At 37.7% G+C, this 23543-nt stretch overlaps 1 protein-coding gene and 1 pseudogene across 1 annotated transcript; one reads left to right on the top strand and one right to left on the bottom strand.

Moving 5' to 3' along the window:
• The window catches only part of LOC124642788, a 31115-nt pseudogene extending 7913 nt beyond the window's left edge, over positions 1-23202 (top strand).
• Positions 7799-9072, bottom strand: LOC124642790 (regulatory protein zeste-like). Its single transcript, XM_047181439.1, has 3 exons — positions 8859-9072; positions 8469-8655; positions 7799-8359 (listed from the first exon to the last, which is right to left on the bottom strand). Exons 1-3 carry the CDS (start codon positions 9048-9050, stop codon positions 7833-7835), a joined length of 906 nt encoding a protein of 301 aa, XP_047037395.1. The 5' UTR covers positions 9051-9072; the 3' UTR covers positions 7799-7832.
• Positions 23203-23543: the final 341 nt, after the last annotated feature.

Genomic DNA, 23543 nt, shown 5'->3' with positions numbered 1-23543 from the left:
TTGTGAGTTTGTTTTTTAGGGTTTCAAATGCTAACTGATGTTCATTTGACCATACAAACTCTACATTCTTTTTTAATAGATTTGTTAAAGGTTTCGCAATACTAGACAAGTCTGGAATAAATCTGCGATAATAAGAAACAAGTCCAAGGAATGACTTAATGTCCTTGGGAACTTTTGGTACGGGGAAATCCAGTATCACACTTATTTTTGCAGGATTTGGTTTCACACCTTTGTCAGTGATGACATGGCCTAGGTATGAAACTTCCTTTCTTAGGAACTCGCACTTGTCGGGTTGTAATTTAAGTTTAAATTGGCGCAGTCTGTCAAAAACGTTTGTTAAGTTATTAATGTGAGAGGCAAGGTCGTAGGAGTATATAACAATATCGTCGAGGTAAACAAAACATTGAATACCTTGGAGCCCAGATAAGGCTGAATTCATTAACCTCTGAAAGGTTGACGGAGCGTTTTTGAGTCCGAATGGCATACGTGTGAACTCGTAATGTCCTGTTGGGACAGAAAATGCTGTTTTTGGAGCGTCATCAGCAGACATATTAATTTGATGGAATCCGGATGCTAGATCTAGCGTGCTAAAGTATTTACTTTTGCCCAGCTGATCTAGTATGTCTGCTATATTTGGGATAGGATAGGAGTCACCGATGGTTATATCATTGAGCTTGCGGTAGTCGATTACCACACGCCATTTCTTTTGACCGGATGCGTCGAGTTTTTTTGGTACCACCCAAATTGGTGAAGACCATGGAGACATAGAAGGTTTTATGATACCTTGGCGTAACATTTTATCGATTTGGGAGTCAACTTCCTTTTTATGACATTCAGGGAATCGATATGTTTTTACATGAATTGGTTCATCCGACGTTGTTTTAATTTTATGTTCTATTGCGTCGGTTGAGGTCAGGTTATCATCAGGTAAGTGGAAGATGTCAGAGAATTGGGAACAGACTGAGTATAGTGCCTCGGTTTCTTCTGCATTAAGGTGGGATACGCGAAGTTCCTTTAGAACTTCTTCTGTACGTTCAAAAGTGTGTGATTCGGCTGTGATTCCTATAAATTTTGAAGCTTGTAACTGGAAAGGCTCTAAATGCAATCGAAGGTCAGAATTGATTTTTACGGGTTCTTCTAAGGTGTTTAAAATTGAAATATTAACACGGTGGTTTTTCTTTACTTTAACTACACAGTTGGCTATTAGCAGGTTTTTAGATATATGTTGGTTGATTACTAATCCCTCTCCAATTTCTGGATTTGCGACTGTACATTCTATGATAGCTTCGCTACGCGCTGCTATTGTATAGACAGGTTCATTAAAATACATTTGAAATTGAATGTCTTTTAAATATAACATGCTTTCTTCATAATTAACTTGGCCATTCTTGGAATTAAATAAATCGTTGCCGATAATGCCATCATAGGGTATGGTTAAGTGATCTATTAAGTTGAATATGTGAGTCAAGTATTTACAGTCACTGTGGTCTTCATTATGGGTACTCATGGTTATAGGAATTTGTCCTAATGTGCTTAAAGGACTATCGGTGGTTGAATCTATGCCTTTGATCTTAAACTTGATTGATTCATTGATTACAGGCATATGATTGATAACTGATGTTTTTATAATACTTATAGATGCACCGGTATCAACGAGGAGCAAAAGATCTTTAGAAGACACAGGGGATTTAACTTGTATGTAAGGTAAGTATTTATTTGAAATGTTTTGTGTGAATTCATATATGGTTTTATTAATGTTTTCTTTATTTTCAGGATTACGGACAGAATCTACGATTTGGGGCTGGTTACCCTGTTGCTTGATTCTAGATGACTTTAGGAATTTATTAGAATCTACGATTTGGGGCTGGTTACCCTGTTGTTTGATTCTAATTGAATGACCTCGAGTTTTGGGCTTATCATTACCATGTCCATGGGTCATCGTGTCGATATTGGTGTCGTCTATCATGGTTTGTCCCGTGCGACACCTATTCGGGACATTATTTAGTTTAAATCATAATTATCGACAGTATCATATCCTTCAGTTTCAGTTAAGGTGTTAATTTGTGGTTTGAAGGACGTGCCTGGTTGAGTGTTAGAATTAGATGGTTTATTTACATTGAATTTTTTGTTGTTATACTCGCGGAGTCTGCAATTTTCTAAAAGATGGCCTGCCTTTTTGCAATATCGGCAGAACGGATCTTTTGAAGCTGCTTGACTGGAATAAGGTTTTTGAGTTTGATTATTATTATAAAAGTTACTAGTTCTATTAGGTTTAGCGTTTATATCATTATTACGTGAAGTTTTCGCGACCGTACTCTGTTTATATGAGTATTGTTGTAACTTTTCTTCTGAAAGAGCACAATTGATGGCATCGTTAAGATTCTTAGGGTCTCTGCATCTGACTATATTCGCGATACGAGGAGTGAGGCCCATAGTGAAAGTGTGAAGAGCTAGATCCTCCATAGCCGCTACTCTACCAGCAATTTCACTTTTCTTGTGATTGGTAACCGCGATTTCTGTCAGAAGTTGGGATAGGCATGTTTCAACCCTAAGTGAAAATTGGCTAACATTTTCTTGTGCGCCCTGTCTACAATCTTGAAGTTCTATTAAAAGATGAGCGTAGTGTTTTCGCTCTCCGAATTGGTTTTGCAGGAAATCCCTAAGTGAGGGCCAAGTTTCGAACTCTTTTATTGAGCATGCTATTTCGGCTTTACCGTCTAGCTGGCTGATGATATATTTGAATACGATGTCTTGTTGATTAGGGGCGGATAATGAAATCGCATTATCGCAATTATTTATAAAAGCGTTAAGTTTTTCTCGGCTACCATCAAAAGGTTTTATGAATTTTAGGATAACGTTTAAGGTTAAGCCTTCCTTTGGCTCTTCCTTGACGTTCTTGGAACTTTGAGACATATTAATTAAAATAATACAAACATACAATTGTAACAAGCAAACCCTGGAAATAAAATTAGTATAGCTTAAAAGTTTACACGGCGAAATATTTCGTAGAACTGTTCTTATCGCTGTGCACTGGAACTGCGTCGAATCAGTGTCTAGACGGAATACTTTGTAATCTTGTTACAATGTTGCGGTTATGAGATAAGCCGTCCCAAGAAAGTTTGATGGAACTTTGGTTTAAGCACTTGTAAATATTATAAGAAATTATCACAAAACTCACAGGAGCACTAAACATGTGTTTTTCATATTTATGCGGGAACTGGAACTGGAGTTCTGGATACTGGAACCGGGGTTGACCTTGTACCGGGTCGGTGCTGGATCTGGAGGCGGGAGACGCTACTTGCGTCCCTGCTCTTTGCCACTTACTGCACAGTGGACCGGTTATGAGGTTCACCGGTATGGTGTACGGTATACACCTGGATGATGCGAGTCGCTTCGTGGAACTTATGCATTCACTGCACTCACTGCACTAGATTTTATTGATTTACGGAGGGAACCGGGAATTTTCAATCCCTTTTCAGCTGCCACCAATGTTAGAAACCGGTCTAGGAAACTCTTTTTAAAAAAAAGGAAACACTTTTACTGAAATTACACCAACACAATTTATTTCAATTATTACAATATTATCGCGAGTGCAATAGGCAAGTGCACGGGATGGAGGCTTGAAGACGACTGAGGATGAGTGGGATGGATGCATGAGGAGTAATGTGTCAGCATTCTGATGGAATTGCAGCATAAGCTGTTGGGTCAGCCAGAAGGGGTGCATTGGAAGGGTATAACAGCACGCTCAAAATATATATTTACGAAAATGAACTCTATTCTAACGCAATAAGGTACTAAATTGGTTGCATAATACACAGAGGCAAATCCGAGCCGAGAGGGATAGTTCGAACGGAGGCTGTTTGTCTCTTTCTAACACCTTGCCAGCATAAAAAAATGTTGTGATCAAAAGTTTTGTCTTCCCAAAAACAATTTAATCACTTATATTTTTATCTTATTTTAACAATTGTAAGTCAACAAATTAATAACAATCGCATTAATTTATTCGTATTTATTATTAAAACATAAACAACATAAATTTTTATTTTGCTTTTTTTTATTTTCTAGCGGTAACCCTGAACATTCTTGGCGCGTAATCAGCATTTAAAATTTTGTTTATATTTTTTTGTATTAAATCAATTTAAACTATTAAAATGGTGAAAAAGTGTTGCGTTTCTACTTGCAAAAGTGAATCCTATGGTGGTTGCAATATATCGTTCCACAGGTTAGCTAATAATAACATTTTCGTAAACCAAACAACTAGGGTGCCCATGAATTCTTGTAACGAGTCAAAATATGGGTGATGGATTTTAAAACTGTTGTACTATTGTTATAGCTTCCCAAAAAATGAAGAAAGGCGACATAAATGGCTCAGCAGTCTATATATGAAGTAGAAATACAAAAAAAACAGTCTTCACTTCGAATCTTCCTGCTTTTATACTGCTAATTTCCGCTAATTATTAAAAGCCTTTATTAGTATCTTAAGGTCACAAACTGCGTAAGTTAAAACTTCAATACTAATCTGTGTTTAATAATCTTAGCAAATTCGGATTTGTCTCACATAGCTTAATCTCATAGTCACCCTATTAGAAAGGGACAGACAGCCTCCGTACTAACTGTTTCACTCGGCTCGTTTTTTGGGTTTATATGCGCAGTCCTGTTTACTAATATTATGTCTATGCCAAAAACATGATTGTCACGTCACAAAAAAGTAAATTGGTCCTTTGGTAATAATTAATGAGTTCGTTAAGGCCTTTAACCTCAAAAGAGAACTAGAACATAAATCATGTACATTTATGACTGTATCTAGCCACAATCGGTAAAGCCTAATAAGGCTAAGCTTTCACGACACGAAGGCAGCGAGCTTGGGAAATATTTTAATTGTCATATAAAATATACTTAATTATTCTTGCGTGCCATAGCGTACTTTTACGTGTGGTCGACTAGCCTTTCTAAATTATTCAGGTATTATCGTTTCTCTTTTAGTATATCAGTTATTTGATTTTCTGAAAATGCTGAATGGCCTGACAGTTCAAAATATTATATCTGTTTGAACTTTTTTCCAAAGCATTACTTGTAACACTGATTCGATGTTTTAAATTTTTTTCACTTCTAACCAAAATTACAACACATGATCGCTTAATCTATGAAGCATCTACATTTTTCTGAATCCTACAGTATTCCGTTCATCTGCTTAATCCTCTCACAATACTCCTGTATCTCTTATTTCACGTGATCACGACATTTGCTTCCCAGACTAGCAGATAATTTCATCTACGGTATCCTAGAAACTACAATAAGTCTGTCTTCCCCTAGGGCTTTTTACCACAGTTGACAAACTCAAAAGTTGAAAGCTCCCATAATATTCTGGGCAGCCTCGTGATGCAGTAATTAGGGCAGGTGTGTAACCTCGCCCGTATCCGCAGCTATTTTCTGCCATGGGACTGCGGGGCTCGGCCCTACCGAACTAATGGTCACGCCAAGGTCGCCCTGGTAGTATAGAGTCCACCACGAGAATAGATTCCCTGAACTTCTTTTATTGTGCTTTTAATTGGTCTGTTTGTTTTTCTTTTGTTGCGATTATGGAGTTCGGAATACCTGTTTGTGCTGTTGGGACCGTTTAGAAAGACAGAGTAGTCTAATATTAATGACTGAAAAGCAAAGGAAATATTCGCCAAATTGCATGTAAAAATGTTTACTACATTTCCCCTCGGATTGCAACAGTACAAATGAGGCTATAAACAGTCTGCAATTTCAAAGCGGAGAAATATAGCGAGATTTTTCAAATCGTAAACTCCAAACACACTTCAATCTACAAAAATAGCAAAGAGTTTTGAAATAGAGGCGCCGGCGTCGCTATAAATTATTCGATCTTGGGCTGTTGCAGTATTGAGAGCGCACAATTTACTACTTGCATATTATGCTTTGTTTAGCATTACAAGTAACTCTGGTTGGTAAAAGCCAGAGCCGTATAAATTACTCGGCTGGCCTGGAATTTATGAAGTAACAATTCCCTATTGTTCTGTGCAAATCTGGGAAGTTTTCAGCTGTTAATCACAAATACCAAAATACAAAAAAGACTTGCTTGGGTTAGTCTACATTTTGAAAAATAAGCTTCAATAATCTTAATCGTAATTCCACATTATGATACTAGTCATATTAAAATTTGCATACTGCTTAAACGGCGAGACATGTGAAACATAAAAAAGATACCTACTGTAACATCTTGTAATACCATACCATGTTTCTAGCTTTAAGCTATTGCTATTAAGCTGGTTTAACTTACGGTGAAAGATGCCTCTACATTTTATGTTATCTTCCCCACGGGAGCTTATGGTTATCGTTTAAATTATTTCATGTCAAAATCTGGATTACATACAAATACATGTTCGGGATCTTTCCTTTTCCTTTCAAAGAAGAACTTTGTAATCCAGTGCCAAAAAACAAGCATTAAACTGCAGTAAAGTCCATAGTTAGTGTTGCAAGTGGAGTACATTAAGTATTCATCCCGTACGTTCCCGCATCTATAAATAAACTGCAGGCTGACTCCCAGTTCGTTTGCAACCTTTTTGCTTTTCGCTGTCTGGCTTCGCGAAATATGCACTTCTTTATAGCTAGGTATAGAACAGGGATGGCGAACCAATAGCAATCTTACCAATATTGGCTCGCTGCAAAATAATTTAAGCACTTTGACTGACTGACTTTATGAGCTGACTTTGACTTTATTTTGAGACAAAATTATTGCAATTGAAATTCTGTTAGTAGATACAACCTATATGTTTTTCGCGTTTTAACCACCTCATGAGGGAACTACTTATCACACGGGATAAAATAGAGCCTACAATGTTAGAAACTCGAGCGTAATGATGACATATTTTTTGAAAACGTTCAGTTATTACAGTATGTTGGCATGAAAGTCAATAAAGGTCCACCATCCCTGGTAATGGAACAAGCAGGGACGAGTTCTTTTGTAGAGGACAATGGAACAAGCTTAAAATGAAGAAATGTATCAAAAGACCCATGTCAATTCGATAAGATTCTTTGATAAGTCGAATGAAAATGGAGTTGCCCTCATCATATGCCTTACACTGATTGAATTGTAAGGAGTTTTCCTCAATACATAAACATCATGGAAAGCAACCATTCGTTTTACACGTTTTGTAGTCACCCGGTCAATGCAGACTTAACACAAATAGACAAATGTTGATTCTAAATTCTATGTTCTTCAATGATTATCTTCGACTTGTCTCCATCAATAAAATAATTGATATATCTCTTCCAACAACTCTGATTGGTGGGAAGACTCAAAAGATCGAGAGGTGTGGAGGCAAAATGGGGAGGCCTTTGCCCAGCAGTGGGACAATTATAGGTTAAGAAAAAAAAATCTCCAACACACGAATCGTGTGTAACAAAATTTAAAAATCGATTTCCTTGAAAGAAATCTTGTGTTCAAAAAAATTGGATCTCGTAAACATTGTGCAGCGATAATGTTGCCAGGTGATATTAAAATCAAATATTCTATGTTTGAACGCTGACTCACTGGCCGTTTGTTATAGTTTTAGCGCGTGTTTGCGCCTAAATTTAAATTTGGAATCAACCGGGAACCATTTCGTAACCGTTTTGTTGTTATTTTTTTGTTGAGCTTTGTAAAAGTATTGATTGTTTATGACATAGGTATTTTTAATCACATAAAACATTTAATTTAAAGGTATTAAGATTTTATTTTAAAATGTATATACAAAGAAAAACGTATCAGATATTGAGTTATAACTACTTCTATCTTAAAATATTATTACCCAGCCTCACTGTAATTTCCAGTTTCAATCTGGAAAATATTAATAATATAATGAAATATTGGATATAAAAAAATAAATTGTAGAAAATAAATAAAGGAAAATTAAATTACCGTCTCGATATTTTTGTCTCTTCAAGTTCAACTCTGCCAAGTCAGCTTTCGCCTTAGCCTCTCTTAGTTTTTCTTTTAAAATCTGAATTTCCAAATCATGTATCACTGCATTATGGGCTTCCTTGTTCTTATTATCTTGCCTTTGAGCCTTTACTTTCTCTCTTAGGAGCTCAATCTCCAACTGCTGAAGTTCCATACTTTGCTGCAGAGCATTTTTGTCTTGATTGAGACAATTATCATTCTCTACATTATTGGGTGCATCTGGTGGATTTTGACTAACTACAGGCGTTGAAATAGCGTCCGCATTGTATGTGCCACTGATTGGTGACATGGGTTCCATTTTCACAGTCCTCAATGCTGAAGCTTCTTGTTCGGAAGTATTTTGAGAGTCCTCACTCAAAAACAGACTTGATTCTGATTGAACTGATTGAAGAGGGTCATTGTCTGTTAATTTTTCTGCAAGTAAAATGGGATTTAGTGTTATGATCAAACATAATGGGGTGGAAAGGCGTTAAATCTCCAGAATTAACATAATCTGTAACTGCATTAAAAGGTCTTTCTTTACCTATAACAAGATCGGAGTCTGCAGAACTATCAATACCAGTTATAAGTGCATGTGCTATCTGCAACACGTTGTTTTTGGATAGTTCACCCACGGCTCCAATGGGTATGTGATGCTGTTTTTTGGCGAGTTCTCCTCGCTGGCGATGTTTTATGTTCAGCCATAATCTTCGAAGTTGTTGTGGTGTTCTCTACAAGGAGGTTTAATGAGTTAATGGTAAAAGGATAAACTTCTAAGATCAGATTAGATAAATGAATTGAAATCTGATAAAGTGCAACAATAAAACTAGTATCGTGTCTCTGAGACTTGAGAATGTCAAAAACGCGAGATTCTATCAGTTCACTAAATTAGAAACTTGATTTATGTAGGTATAATATGCAAATAAATACTTACATGCAATTCAGTATGTGGGTTCGAGTTGAACTCGGCAGCTATTTTTTGCCAAGCTAAGTTCTTAGCTTTCAGAGCCGAACTGTGGCCGTGTTTACTTTCAACAACTTTAGAATAACTCTTCAATATTTCTAGAAATACTTTCTTCTCTTTTTGTGTGTATATCTGCTTCTTAGGCTCCATTACTTTAATCATTTCGGAGAAATAGAACTCTGGTTTCAAGTGTCAACATAAGTTGATGCTGTCATTTATCTGACAATGTGACAATTCCAGACAATTCCTTCTTGCGTTTAGTTCCAATTACGAATGTTATTGGTGATCGCGAAGAAGTTCTAGTTAGAGCCAAACTCCTTTCGCGTTTTGCAATTTTTTATTCAATAAATTGGTATATTGATCACTGTGTTGATTTCGAAGTCTTATTGCAAACTACTTATGGGTCTGAATTAAATGAAACGTATAATGTATAGTAAGTTTACACGAAAAGATTAACGTAGTAACACGTCCGAACAATTGCTAAGCGACGTTTTAAATACTTGAGATGAGACGACTGAGACGAGGCACTTGAGAATGCTTCGACAAACTTGTTTCAATAATAATGATGACGTCATATCAAAGTTATTGGTCGACTGGCAGGAAGTCAACTGTTTAGATTTTGTTAACCGTTTCTTGTAATTTGTAACTTGTTCCTTGTTCCCTTTTCGCCACACAGTTTTTGTGACGATCTCACAAGAATTTTGAAGTGAGGGTGGTTCGATCTCATCTCGATCTGTCAATATGGAGAGTTTTGCATAAACTTATGGCCTACTTTATGGCTATACGCCATTAATGGTAACAGCTAACAGCATGTCGCCTATTAGGAGGACCCAAGAACTGAATGGAATACATTAACTAGAAACAGTAAGATAATAAAATCGTACAGTGAGTGAGTTATAAACTATTATTCGAATGCCAATAACCCCCATAAAAATATAAGAAAATAATCCGCCTAGATTAAGAGCTCCATAAAAGTGACAGCTTTGTATTTGCTTACGCTAAAAGATTTGCACATTTACAATCCGACTCAAATATTAGAAGGACCACCTTACCTCTACAGCACTTTACAAATGTATCGTTATTTCTTAACTTACTAGTTTCATATTTTCCTATTTAAAAGTTACATATTGTACACGGTAGTGTAGATCGACAGCGTACGGCCCTACATAAAAGGATTCAGAAGGATCATGGTTTGGAGTTGGCTTTCCTTTCCGTTGCAGTCTTTGCGGGAGGGTTCTTGATGATTTTCCATCTAAAAAAAAGGTTGTCGGATCTTCACAACAAATAGCACAAAAGATTTTGTACATTGTTCTGTCTCGGGAATACTATTTCGATTTGTTCAATCGTCCAATCACTAGCTCTTATCCGAGACAATCTCCGTCTCCGGGATTTCCTCATTTGCTTCAAGAGTTTATTGATTTCCTTCAGTAAAGTGCTCACGATTAATTTGTATGACCTCGTCGAAACTGCAGCGTCGCTCGCAAGATGTTGCTTGCATCTGTCGTTAGTAATTGGTCAGTGCATTTAAGACTGGTTTGATGTGTATGTACATTTTTCTTGGTAATTGAGGTATCGTCCCTTTTGTCTGTTTAATGATCGTTATTGTCTTGTTTAAGTGTCAAGTTTTTTGTAATTTTTTGCAAAACACTTTTTGGGTTCCGGTTGATGAAATATTTTAGTTAAATACGATGCTGTGCATTTATTACATACCATAACAAATATGTATTTTGTAACCTATGTTCTTTGTTATTCATTCTTACTATGGATAAAAATTACGTCTTTGTCATTATCCAATACAAATAGTTTGTCAAGTTACCAATACAAATAGGTCGCTGTCCGTATATCGTTGTATTTTGTGGTTTATTCATTGGTTTAGTGAGTAAATCTCTATGTTCAACATGTTTGTTACGCTCGATGCTCCAACCAAATGTTTATCATGCCCACTGGTTATACCTACTTGTAATGCCTACTAATTTATAATCCAATTTCAATAAAGTATTACAAGTGAAAGCGGTCATTTTATCAAACTATTCTTTGGATCTAGTACCTTTAATGAATATTTCTATATGACCCATTGCTTCCAATATTACACTTCAAAGCACAGTGACAGCGTTCGTGTATCAAACAATTTTCAGTTTGTTAGACGTCAATCAATAAAAATATAAACCTTTCACAAGTTTTGTTAAGGCGGGTCTACGCTAGACGAAGCGAGCACGAGCGAAGCACAAGCGGAGCCGTCGTTCGCGGCGTCAAGGGTGGACGTACAACGAACCTACAACGATCACTGTTCTCGAACGTAGTTTTCCGCAGTGAGTTCGCGGGTCTTGGCGAATATGGACGATATTAATAATATTGCAGTAGCCGCCGCTGTTGCAGCCAACCAAGCTCTTTTTATAAAGGGCGTCGTAATTTTTACAAGGGCAAAACCGACAACAGGCGGAACGCAGCCGAGCTCGCAGCGCTCTCGTTAGAGGCTTGTAAGTTGGTCCACACAAGACGAATTGTGTTCGGCTCGTGCTCCGCTTGTGCTCGGTTCGTCTAGCGTAGACACAGCTTTAGGTACTTCGAAATTCTTCGGTCGGAAACACTTAACATAATCGTACATCACCATAATTCATAGCATAAGCTTTCTTTGATTGATTTAGAACTGGATATACATATTTTTAAATCATAAAGTTTTCATTGTTCCGTTGTGAAAGCTAAATAGATCCGATTAAATTGGATACTGGCATATCTCTCGAACAACCTAATCCTTTTCGGATTGGTTCGGTCTGGTATTAAATTACGCTATCCAGCGACCCTCGTTTCGGAGAATTGCGCGTGAGGATTATATAAAAAGTAGTTTAAAATAATCTAGACCTCCCAAATGTCTGCATGAAAAACTTACAGGTTAAAGCAATGGAGAAGAATAAAGGTAGATTATAATCAAAAAGTTTGACAGTTTGAGTTCTCGTATTTAGCTAGTTCATCTTCAAAGGAAGTCTGAATATCTTCATAATTGATTTTAGACTCGCCTTTTTGCAATGAAAGCTGTTTTGTCAAGCGCAACACCCTTCAAGCAGCTAACTGGCATCATGCCGAGAAATGGCTCTAAAGAAACTTAAATTCTGCAAAATCAATAAGTGAAAACGCCGTGAAGAAATTATCTTAGTTCAATTTTATAATAGCGTAGCTGTCACCGGTAAAACTCACCATATGGTCGACGCCCACGCGTGGTAGTGGCCGTGGACTTATTGGAGAGAATATTACGACACCGCTCGAACTTAGATTTTATTATTTGCCATATTCATGTGTGTGGGAGGGTTTTACGGACATTTGCATTGAGAAGTGTCGTTGGCAGTTCATCTTGGTTAAATGTAGACATGGGAAAAACGTATCATTGAAAAGAAAAGATTGATATGTATCATTTGATCACTGGGATATGTATCACTCTTTTGTATCTCTATATCCTTTCGAATCCGCGAGTGACATTGTACTGTTGCTCAGAGTGACTCGCTTCGTTCAATTCAATCCAATGTATCACTAAATCAGTACGAACTAAGAGTGATAGATTCGTTTAGGATAGATAGATTCGTATATCAGTTTATAATATTTTTAAGTTTATTTTTTTTTATTTTTAAGTTTCTATTTTTCATTTTGAATTTAAGTTTACGATTTATGTAATTGGCTGTTAAAGCCGTGTAAATCGAATAAATAAATAAAAATAATGGTCAAACACTTATTCTCGGTATCGAGAAAGTGAGACAGTATTCTAAGTAGGGAAGTGCGAAAGAGATGTCTGGACTTTCCGATGAGAAACCGTGACGCCAGCCGCTCAACGCTGTGTGTGCGAGTGAAACACAGATACAAACGGACGACGGATTGAATGAGTTGTTAAAGATACACTGATACATTCGGATTTGAACTGATACAAAGAGTGAGTGATAAGAACGGAAAGATACATATCTTTTTTATCTATCACTCCTGAGTTACCCATCTCTAGTTAAATGTTGCATTAGCAAAACCCAATCTTCAAGAGCATGTACTACACGGAACGAAAATTGGAGGCGGTCGTCAACACCAAACCCACAGAACCACCAATCCAATGAGGTCAATAATGATTGACACATTTTCAACTGATTAACAGAGGAAAATAACAAGAACAATAATTGTGCCAGCAAGAGATTTAACTTAATTAAAACTAGAACGCACGATAAGTTCCAAGACAGTAAAATGTAGCCTTCAAAAGCACTGCAATAATACTTCCATCCAATAGTATATTGATACTTACAAACTCTAGACTTTCGCTTGATTCAAACGCCTAGTTCACACGGGATCTAAGAGTTGTTGACATTACATCAGCCATTCGATGCTTCATAACATAACTTATTGGCAATTTAGAGTCGACATATTGCAAAACCACTTAATGTAGCATCTGCATCAATGTTGCATCGTTGTCCATTCATCATTGGATGATGGTTATGCGTCACCTCTATTTCTTCCATAAGTAGATACCTATGCACAAAAGGTTTCCGGCGTACTTATATTTGCTAAAGTGTGTGTAACCAATCGGATCTTCAATGGGTCTCCAATTGGATTGATGACTCGAAAAGTGGAATGATCAGTTTAGGGGATATCGATGCCAAAAGTAAGTATAGCAGAATATTGTCTTTCTTTTGGAATTGTAAACACTGAAAATGTACACCTAGATTAGCTAGTGCCCCGCCAGAGCTAACATCTCGGCTTCACCTTGACCCAGTGACTCGCGTCGATATGTTATACCTGGTACTGTATGCCTATCTGGTTCTGGGAATACATGTTTAGGCATAAATGAGCAGACTCTGTTTATTTTCCTTGTATGATGCATAGGACGGTCTGGAAGATGTTTTAGTTCGTGTTTTCAAATCGGCTCCCACGTTTATTTAAGCAAAACATTTTGACGTTACCCTTTATTTACTTCTCCATGTGAGAAGAGGCCTGTGCCCAGCAGTGGGACGATAAAAAAAAAAGCTTTATTTACTAAACGTGTTTATTACTGTGGCAAGTATACAGTCGATTTTTGAAGACTTCGAATACATCGAATACTGTTTTTTAAATAAAATAGAATACAACCGGTAAACATCTCTCTAAGTATCCGCAATGCTTTCCCAACTCAATCTAGCATCATTTCCGAATTGAACACTCAACAAACAACCCTCACCCAATACGATTCCGCAGCCATTTAGCCCCGACGGCCACATAATCATCTTGGACAAACACAATCAGACTCAAGGCTGTCTCGTCAGGGGTGGAAATACCGCGCCCTTTCCGACGCACCCCTGGTGAACAGGGGTGATTTGTAAAAGTCACGAAGGTAAAAAGATTGGAGTCATTTCTGGAATGGGTTCTGTTCGTTAAGCTGGTTTTATTGCTAAGTGGGAGATAGTGGAAGGTTTAGGATAAAAGCTTTTTCAAAAATTAGAGTTCGTCTGGTTTGATAACGATTATGTAGAAGGAGGAACAACTAACACCTATTGGAACTCAAAAATCGTCACCATTTAGGTGAGCCATGTAGACAGACATACCTACGTGGAATTAAGTAGGAAGCTTGCAAGATTTGATATGAACAAACAGAAAGCAAGACATATGTATGTATGTCACAAGAGTATAATATGGACCAGTAAATACGTGACAAACACAAAACAGTTACAATTTCATAACACCGACACTACTGGCATACATCAAGATTAAAATCAAAAGCGAACAAAAACAGTACTCGTACTATGTAGTCGGTACAAAAACCATGAATGAATGTTGCGTTGGCTGGTTGCGTGCGCGCACCTAATATGGCGAGTTATCTGCTGCGGGCGTGCCTTACCGAAGCCCGATTCTGCTAAGTTAATAATGTTAAAATTGAATAGAAATTGAATCGCAGTGCTGCTTCTAATATAAGACCAATCGTATTCCAACGACATTCGATTGGTTTGCGATTGGTCTGCCATTTGGTCTATACGGTAGTTTGCTCTACAATATATTGCAATCGTAAATAATTTGCAGACAATATGATTCATAATTGAATGACAGAAACAGATAAAAACGTTTTTTTAAAGAAAAAAAAAAATTGCGGAATGCCACATACGCTTCGCGAGTCGTGATTGGATCTCAGTCGGATGTGAGTCGTATGTCGCTTACCTAAGTAAAATTAGTAGAATCGCGCCCCTGACGTCTGGCGTTAAGGCTCTTGAGACAAGTCGATTGAAAATTGATAGTAATCAATATTGATGGCGTGTCTAATGCTGCAGTATTGAAATATTTGCTATTGTTGTTAGGAATAGTGATAGCTTTAATTTATTGTTTGGTTGCTAAGTTGTAGATATATTGGCATCTTCTACAGTATAGCTTTCTGTCTGTTAGTCAAGGCGGTCGTTCTTTAGAGACCTTTTTTAAATGAGCAAGATGGTCAATACAATGAAATTATTTACTTAATTGTTCAACTAAAGATTCAAGTATATTAGTAGGTATTAGGAGTCAAATAAAAAAGTTGGTACTATGTAAGCTGTTTCTTAACTAAATAAAACAGTTGCGTCTCCAACAAAATAAAGGGCCTTTTACAAATCTGATATTCAAATTAAACAGCTCGCAAGAATGTCTGATGTACTTACTAATCCTGAATGCACTCCTATACGGGACTATCGAATTACAAAATGCAAGTGTAGAGTGCAGACACAAAGACTTGGTTATCTGCAGTGAACGGCCGACGGCTTAATGTCAGAGAAAGTTATGAAGTTATAGATAAGCCTTGTTATGCATTGTTTGCTCTTCTTATACTTTTAGATAAGGGGACTGGTATGCATATTTCTGCAGCGTCTACTTTTGATAGTGGAGACGAAAATTCTGGAAGAATGTTCTGGTAATTGGGAGGTTAAATACGTTATTGTAATGTAACTAGGTTACTATCAATAGCAGTATGTTTTTGCCCTCACCGAAAGTCTATTGTCAATCCGATTAGAAAAGGGTCCGTCATTGATAACTTGGAATTGATTGATTACTTTCGACAAATGTAGTTTGCTTAAATAATTTGTTTGCTATATTGTTAAGAATACTAAGAATAGTGCTTTAGTCTATCACGTATTAGGATAATCTATCGCAATTCTTGCATGTCATCTTAAACTTTAAAGTTCAAGCTTATGTTAATAGCCTCCGTCACGTGAGCGAGACGAAGTGGCGTTTTATAATTTATGGACGTTTTACAAAGCGGAACAAATGTCAAGAAACTGAAAAGTGGTGTTCCATGCATCGTTTGGTAAACAACCGTCTAGTTTTCGGCTGCCAAGATATAAAGTTGCCAGCCAAAAGTGCTTACCTACTTCAAGTGCGTTATGAGCGAATAATTCAGTTACTTCTACAGACATGCTGGTCCCGGCTGAATCGTAAGAATTACGTTAGAGTGTTTCAAGATTCGTAATTTGGTATTTCGAAACTAATATATTTTTATTATAAACTAATTTATTTTTCTCCCAATAACAGTATGTATGTATACAGGGTTACTGGTAAGTAGACCGCATCCTTTCATGAGGTGATAGTATAGGTCAATACGGACAAATTTGACCATGAGATACACTGGGCAAAAGTTAACCCGTTTGAAGATAATCGAATTTCAAGATCTTTTCTTTACAAGTCGTCTAGGTACACGTATAAACTTTTATTATTAGTTACAAGTCTCGTTTTGCGGATTTTTGTGTGTTTGTGCCTTTTTGGATAGCTAGATAAATGTAGATGTTTTTTAAGTATTCTGCACAAAAAAATGAAGAGTAATATTTTTGAGAAAATAGCTACTAAAAAAGTAATTGCTGTACGCTATAATTTCCTCTGTGATTTGTACAGTTTTATGGTTTGTTATTATGAAATGATTCATCTTCTATCCAAAAACACACAAAAATCCACAAAAACGAGACTTTTGACTAATAATGAAAATTTATACGTGTACCTAGACGACTGATCTTGAAATTCGATTATCTTGAAACGGGTTAACTTTTGTCCAGTGTATGCCATGGTCAAATCTGTCCGTATTGACCTATACTATCACCTCCTGAAAGGATGCGGTCTACTTACCAGTAACCATGTATACATGTATACGGTTACCATGTAACCTCGACATGTAATTATTCCTTGCTTACTTTCTAAACTTGTGTTCCTTTCGTCTTCAGGTTTCTCGTCTGGTGATCCTCCATGAAGAAGCAGAAGATGGCAACGCGATGCCTGACCTGGCGAGGCCGGTGCAAGCCGTGTCTCTCGCCGTCAATAACCTGGTCAAGGTAAGTGAAGAAATTTGCTATCCTTATGAAATATTAAAAGAAGAGTCGAAGAAAAAGACTTCACAAAGAAAAGAAAAAGGGTTGAATAAGAGTTTCTATTTATGAAATATCAAAAAACTTTTCACCAGTAATTTTGAAATGACAATCGTAAAGATGCTGTCTGATAATCGTAAAGATTCAGAGGATTCCGGGTTCCAGTCCTAGATCTGACCTTTTTTTTTGTTGTTGCAAGGCTAAAAATACTATTACGCATCCCCTTCCCATCGGGGGACGGGAGAGGGGTATGTGGGAAAAAGTCCTAGCGCACTCATCATTTTGCACTTCCTAAGTTTTACAGTGTAAGACACATCTTCAAAATGCTTTGGACAATTCCTCAGGTTGGCCACGAGACCATCGAGTCTTCAGAAGACCTCGGTCCTCAGGACACGACATGCCGAGCGCACTACACCGCGTCGAGACAGCTGCCACTCTGCTGCAGCAGGCCTCGACCATGCTGCCGAGCTGATCCTTTCTCAGGACCTGCAAGGGTAAGGTGGTCTTGAGGCCCGCAAGATTCTTTACTCCCCCCCGATGCTTTTCATTTACGGCCGCACATTCTGTGTTGGCCTAGTGTGCCCTGACGAATGCCCTGAGTGTGGCAAACATTGGGGCCTCCAACATTTAAATTTTCCATAACATAAAGAGTACATATTTCTCGTGGATTATTTAAACTAGAGGAATTCTTATTTAAGAATGGTATCGTCTACATAATTAATACATAGTTTGTAGTTTGATGCTACCGGCCATGACAGTCGAGTCATAGCCAGAGGTCAGGTGAGTCTATGATGACAAATTAATTGTTTACAAGCAACCGACGTCATTATGATGCAAATGTACTGATCATTACTAAAAACAAAAAGTTTAATAAATCCGGAAAGTTCTAAAAATGATTTGTTTCCAATATGACGTTGCATTATGTAAGCTCCCATATTGTTGCGGAATGCTTATCATAAATACCTCTAAACTAAACAATTTCTTATGTAAGCTTCCGCAGCTGTTTCACAATCGATTACTCGTTTTTCATTCAGAATTCAAATCGATACTGCAAAATTGTAAGGTCATCTACCCATTGCATGAAGGGGTCGTTCAGAGTTCTTTTAAGATATGGTTGGCACGGAAGGTTCGGTTGCTTCTTGCATATGCAGCCACGATGTCAATGTCTGTTGACGCAAGCCTCTTTACTTCGAGTCATGTGACGCCCGTGTGAAGGAGCTCAAGATAAGTGTGGTTTGCAGGAAGAAGCAGATTGAAGTACGAGAGGAATCTTGCAGGCACGTCTGCGTTGGCTGCTGTGTTTCGACGAGGTCAGAAGTTAGGAAGACTCGTTAAGGAGTGCAAAAAGGCTTAGTCACCTTATAAATCCGCTTGTGATACAATGTGCCAATTCAAAGAATTACTCAAAATTTTAAGTTTTTGAAAATACAGCGTCCGTAAAGTTTAATGATCTGGAATGAATAATAAATCTTATCTCGATGCTTCTAAAATGCACCGTTCTACATTTCCCTGGAAGCCTTGTGTACGTAAGTTTTCTAATCTTGCAACTGACGAAACACATGCATGAGTTCACATTTTTTACACATTTCCATGGGAAAATGAACGTACCATTGGTAATCACATAGTTCTGTTCTAATTTCCAAGTCAGATGTCACATAATACCGTGGGAAATTTTATATTATTTGCCTTTCTTTGTATAACCAGGGAAAATACGTGTATTAAGAATGTTTGGATTAGAAACTATATTTCATTACGAGGGCCAAACTTTTGGCTTCCCAAATAGGAGATCTCTGATGCCAAATAATGTTGTTGATGAAGATAACTTATATTCTTTAATTGATAACTTCTAGGTGCTAGATTATCTCGGGGTGGCGGAGGTCATAGATACGATGGAAGACCTGGTTCAATTCCTCAGAGACATCTCGCCAGCACTCTCCAGGGCCGCCAGGGAGGTAAGCAAACTTCACTTTATTTAGTAAGGCATAAGTCGCAATGTGAATATTTTAGGTTGAATGAAGGCAGAAAGGTTTTTGTTCATAAAGATGTATGCATGCATGTCTGTGGCGCTTGAGATGATGGTTTGGAAGAAATGTTGATTAGTTGTCAGAATGTTCTTTTTCTTTGTTACTAGCCCACATTTTCAATGATTTTGTGTTACATAGGTGGCAGCCCGAGCAGCGGAGTTGACCCACCCGCCGCACGCAGACACGCTAACCCGCTGCCTGGACAGCGTGAAGCAGCTCGCGCCCCGTGCTCATCTGCTCCATGAAGATGTACTTACACAATCCTCACTGAGGGTAAAGTGTCGCGTGTACGATCAGAACCTACGCTGCCTTCCAAACCACGGGGTACACCACTACGGTATAAAAAGTGCTCCAACCACAGCCCCAATCGTGTGAATCTTCGGAAACTGGACCCCAAAGCGACTTGTGCTAAGCCTGATAGCCTCTTCTATACTGTCTTTCGTTTCTCCCTAGACTGTAGGAAAGCTTACTGCTGGGTAAAGACTTCCCCATCTCCCCTTGACACTTTGCGTTTTTCGAATAATACCAAACCAGTTTTAGGTGTCGAAATCAACCATCTATCTTTTCCATCCCACCCCACGGGATAGCCGTTACTAGTGGGTAACAACACATTCCCATTTCGCCAGATACATTTGGTGTACGTGTCTGGCCCAATTACCTAATACTTATCTCAATTAGCTCAGAAAAACAAAAATTGATCTTTTTATTGCAGGAGGCAAAGGAATGGAGGAGGCTGCTGAAAACAGAAACTATCTCGCTCAAAGAATGGCCGATGAAATACACGAGATTATTCGGTAAGTGTAACATTACCGGATCAGCAAATAGCTATGACAAACTTCAAATAGTTGTTAACAGAAGATAGATTGAACATTTGGCATCAAAATTTTACATTGTATAACTTAGTCGTAGTGTGTGTGACAACCAGGTTACTTGGTTGATGAGGTCCAAAAGGCAGTTGCTAAATGTAAAACACTGTTACTCAGCTGCATTCGGTGAAACTGGAAGTCGACCCCAACATAGTTTGGAAAAAGCTAGACAGATGATGAATGTTCAAAGTTACAACTAATTTTTTTTCTATTTTTCATCTTGTCTGTGTTCTTTGTGTAACTGTGTACATGAACTGTTAAATAAATAAATACAAATTGTAATTAGTAATGTTTGTCCATCAGTGTGCTGCAACTAACCTCCTACGTGGAAGACGGTGGCGAGAAGGACAACGTGGCAGTGCTGAAGGCGTTACAGCAACAGATACACGCCAAGATTGGAGCTGCTCATGAGTTCCTTAATGTGAGTCGTAGTTTGTTATTGAGAAATCAATATTAACTCAATAACATCCATTTTTAAACCGTTTGGTTAAATGTGTGGTCATCGTATTTTAAATCGTTATAACTTCTATTTTATTGGGGGTTAAAAAAATAATTCCTTGTGAGTAGTGTAAATATTACTCGAAATATTTCCTTTCGTCTTCTTTTTGTCTACTTTGTTAAGTTTGACCAAAGACGATTCTATTAGCAACCGACCCTTTGCCAAAAGTTTATTGTTCATTTTTAAAATGAAATGAATGTTGAAAATGGTTCGTTATAGTTGACTGCAACTCACTGTAAGAATCGTTTAAAATTATTTCATATTCTCTAGGACCCTGAGGCTCAGCGCAACAGTGCAGGCGAGAGAGCTATCCGCAGTGTGCTGACATCATCTCAACGTGCTGCCGAACACCTGGCGCCCGAACCTGCTGATGCTGCCAGGAGACTCGCCAGGTACCACGAGCTCAGACACGAGAACACTATTTTGTCAAAGTCAAGTGGTTTTATTTCAAACAGGCCTTTGCAGGCTCCTATGAAACGTCACACTAGTTGCAAATTGTTTGAAACAGTGTCTTTGGGGTTTCTTGTTGGTTCTTCTACATGAGATAAACTCTTTAGAACCTACCTAGCTTGACGTTTCGAAAAAGCTGTTATAGGTCTATCGTATTGTAGTCTGACGTTATACAGTTAACTTCATACTCGTCAAGATTAGTGTTAGCATCTATTTGAAAAATAGACATGTTTAATACAGATCAAAGTTCCTTAACCTGGGAGAAAACTCCGACGTTGATATCACAGGTGTCTTACACGTTCCAAAACGTGATTAACGTTCAACGATTCACTTTCCAAATTGGCATGCAAGTGCTAGGTTAGGTGGTAGAATACTTATTACCCGACTGCCAAAGAAGGAGGGTAAGGTTTTTCGAGTGTATGTAAGTATGTATGTATGTCTGTTCCTTTGTGACCTCCTGTAGCCTAAACGGCTTGATGGATTTTGATGTATGAGGTATCGTTAGATTTGTCTTGATTACGGGAGTGTCATAGGATACATTTTATCCTAAAAGTCCCACGGGATATTTTTTCTAAATTTCCCTTTAAAAAAATATGTATGCGGTATCATTAGATTCATTTCAATCACGGGAGTAATAATTAATATAGGATACGTTTTTTCTCAAAATTCCCACGGGAACATGTTAATTCTGCGTCAACGCAAAGCAACTCATGCGTTAGCAAGCAAAAAGATAGGGCGTGGCCTGGCATGCGGCGCGCGGCGCGGTGCGGAGGGGGATATGCTCGAGTATACAGCCCGAATGCGGGCACACGCATAAGGGCACACGTCGTTGACGGTCTTCAGCAGTAATGACTCACCTAATTCTTTTTCTTCTTCACTACCAACAGTCCAGATTGGCGGTAAATTTATGTTGCGGAGTAACATCACTCGTAATCTAAAGCCAAATGTCGTCGAAATAATTTAAAATGGTACTTACATATACATAGTCTTCTACATCTACAACATTTTCGTTAAATAAAAACAGCTAAAAAGTTATAAATAAAAGAATTATTATTAAAAAAACAAAATACCCGACTGCACACTAAAAAAAGAGTAAAACAAGCCCCACAATAATATTTAATTTATAAATATTGATGGAAAGCATCGCAGGCGGGGACCACCTTGACCGCCACCAACGAAAATTCTGCTAAATGGTGCACAACCGAAATGACTATAAATAAGCCTCTGTTGGTCCCCGCCTGCGATGCTTTCCATCAATATTTATAAATTAAATATTATTGTGGGGCTTGTTTTACTCTTTTTTTAGTGTGCAGTCGGGTATTTTGTTTTTTTAATAATAATTCTTTTATTTATGCTCTTGTTATATAAATAATTTTTCTTTCTAGATCTGGTGGCATAAACGCTGACCATCTATGTGACGAGAGACAATATGGACATGGTAGAGAACCCAAGGTAATTATATTAATTGAAGCTAACTGTATTAGGCATTTATCTGTGGATTTGTTGTCTACAGATGCTATACAGCAAAATTAAAAAAAAATATAGTATTGACATTCGTAGTACCTAAAGATGATATAATACTAATATGTCATGATTTTGACTACTGAATTTTTAAAGGTAATGTTTCATTCGTTCTTTCATCCGTGAAGCAATCGATACGTAAAACAATGTTTTCTTCAAGGCGGTGAACGTGAAAATTACCACTTCATGGTCAAATAACTGATAACGTTTAAGTACCTGTTTGTGATATCAGTGTTTATATCATCGTCGGTGAACTTAGTATAATGTCTTGCATATTTGAAACCTGCGGCTATCATTGAACATCTCTGGCAGTCGTTACGGGTAGTCAGAAGTCTGACAGCCAGTCTAACCTAGGAGTATTGGGTTGCCCGGGTAACTGGGTTGAGGAGGTCAGATAGGGCAGTCGCTCCTTGTAAAGCACTGGTACTCACCTGCATCCGGTTAGACTGGAAGCCGACCTCAACAAGGTTCGGAAGATGATGATGATTTGTGAGCTAATACAATGCTGTTCTCCCAGGCATTGAATCTGGCGTCAGACCTGCGTCACCAGATCAACGAGTTGGATTCCATCGTGAATGAGGGAGTGAGGGCCGCTGAGAAGCAGGGCGGGAAGACCATGCAGGCTAGGTGAGAAATTCTTATATATTTAATATCTTTTTTCACAATAGGCACTTCAGACTAAAGATTGGACCGACAGCTAGCCCGATGGTAAGAACAGAAACTTATAAAAAATTCAATTCCATTCAAAGTTTCCATTTGGTCTAATACCGGCCAAATACCTGATCGTTGTTATGTGTCTACTGCCATTCATTTACATAATGATTTATGACCCTGAATATTGTAAAAAATATTGAAGTGTGCGGGTACTCTAAATATGATTGAATATACCGTGCTTTAATAATCAAACTACGAAGTTTAGGGAAGAATATATTAACCATCAAACCTAAAAACATATTTTTTATGTGTTAAACCGATAAAACCACAATATT

Source organism: Helicoverpa zea, chromosome 25 (genome assembly GCF_022581195.2).
Source record: "Helicoverpa zea isolate HzStark_Cry1AcR chromosome 25, ilHelZeax1.1, whole genome shotgun sequence".
Taxonomy (NCBI): Eukaryota; Metazoa; Arthropoda; class Insecta; order Lepidoptera; family Noctuidae; genus Helicoverpa; species Helicoverpa zea.
Note: the sequence above shows the minus strand (reverse complement) of the source record. Positions and strands in the feature narration are given on the sequence as shown.

Excerpts from the sequence above, each read along its gene's own strand:
- LOC124642790 (XM_047181439.1), bottom strand. The coding sequence starts at position 9,050 with ATGATTAAAGTAATGGAGCCTAAGAAGCAGATATACACACAAAAAGAG. Across the intron at positions 8,656-8,858 it reads ACCCACATACTGAATTGCAT|AGAACACCACAACAACTTCG; the intron begins GTAAGTATTTAT and ends ACCTCCTTGTAG. Across the intron at positions 8,360-8,468 it reads AGACTCCGATCTTGTTATAG|AAAAATTAACAGACAATGAC; the intron begins GTAAAGAAAGAC and ends TTTTACTTGCAG.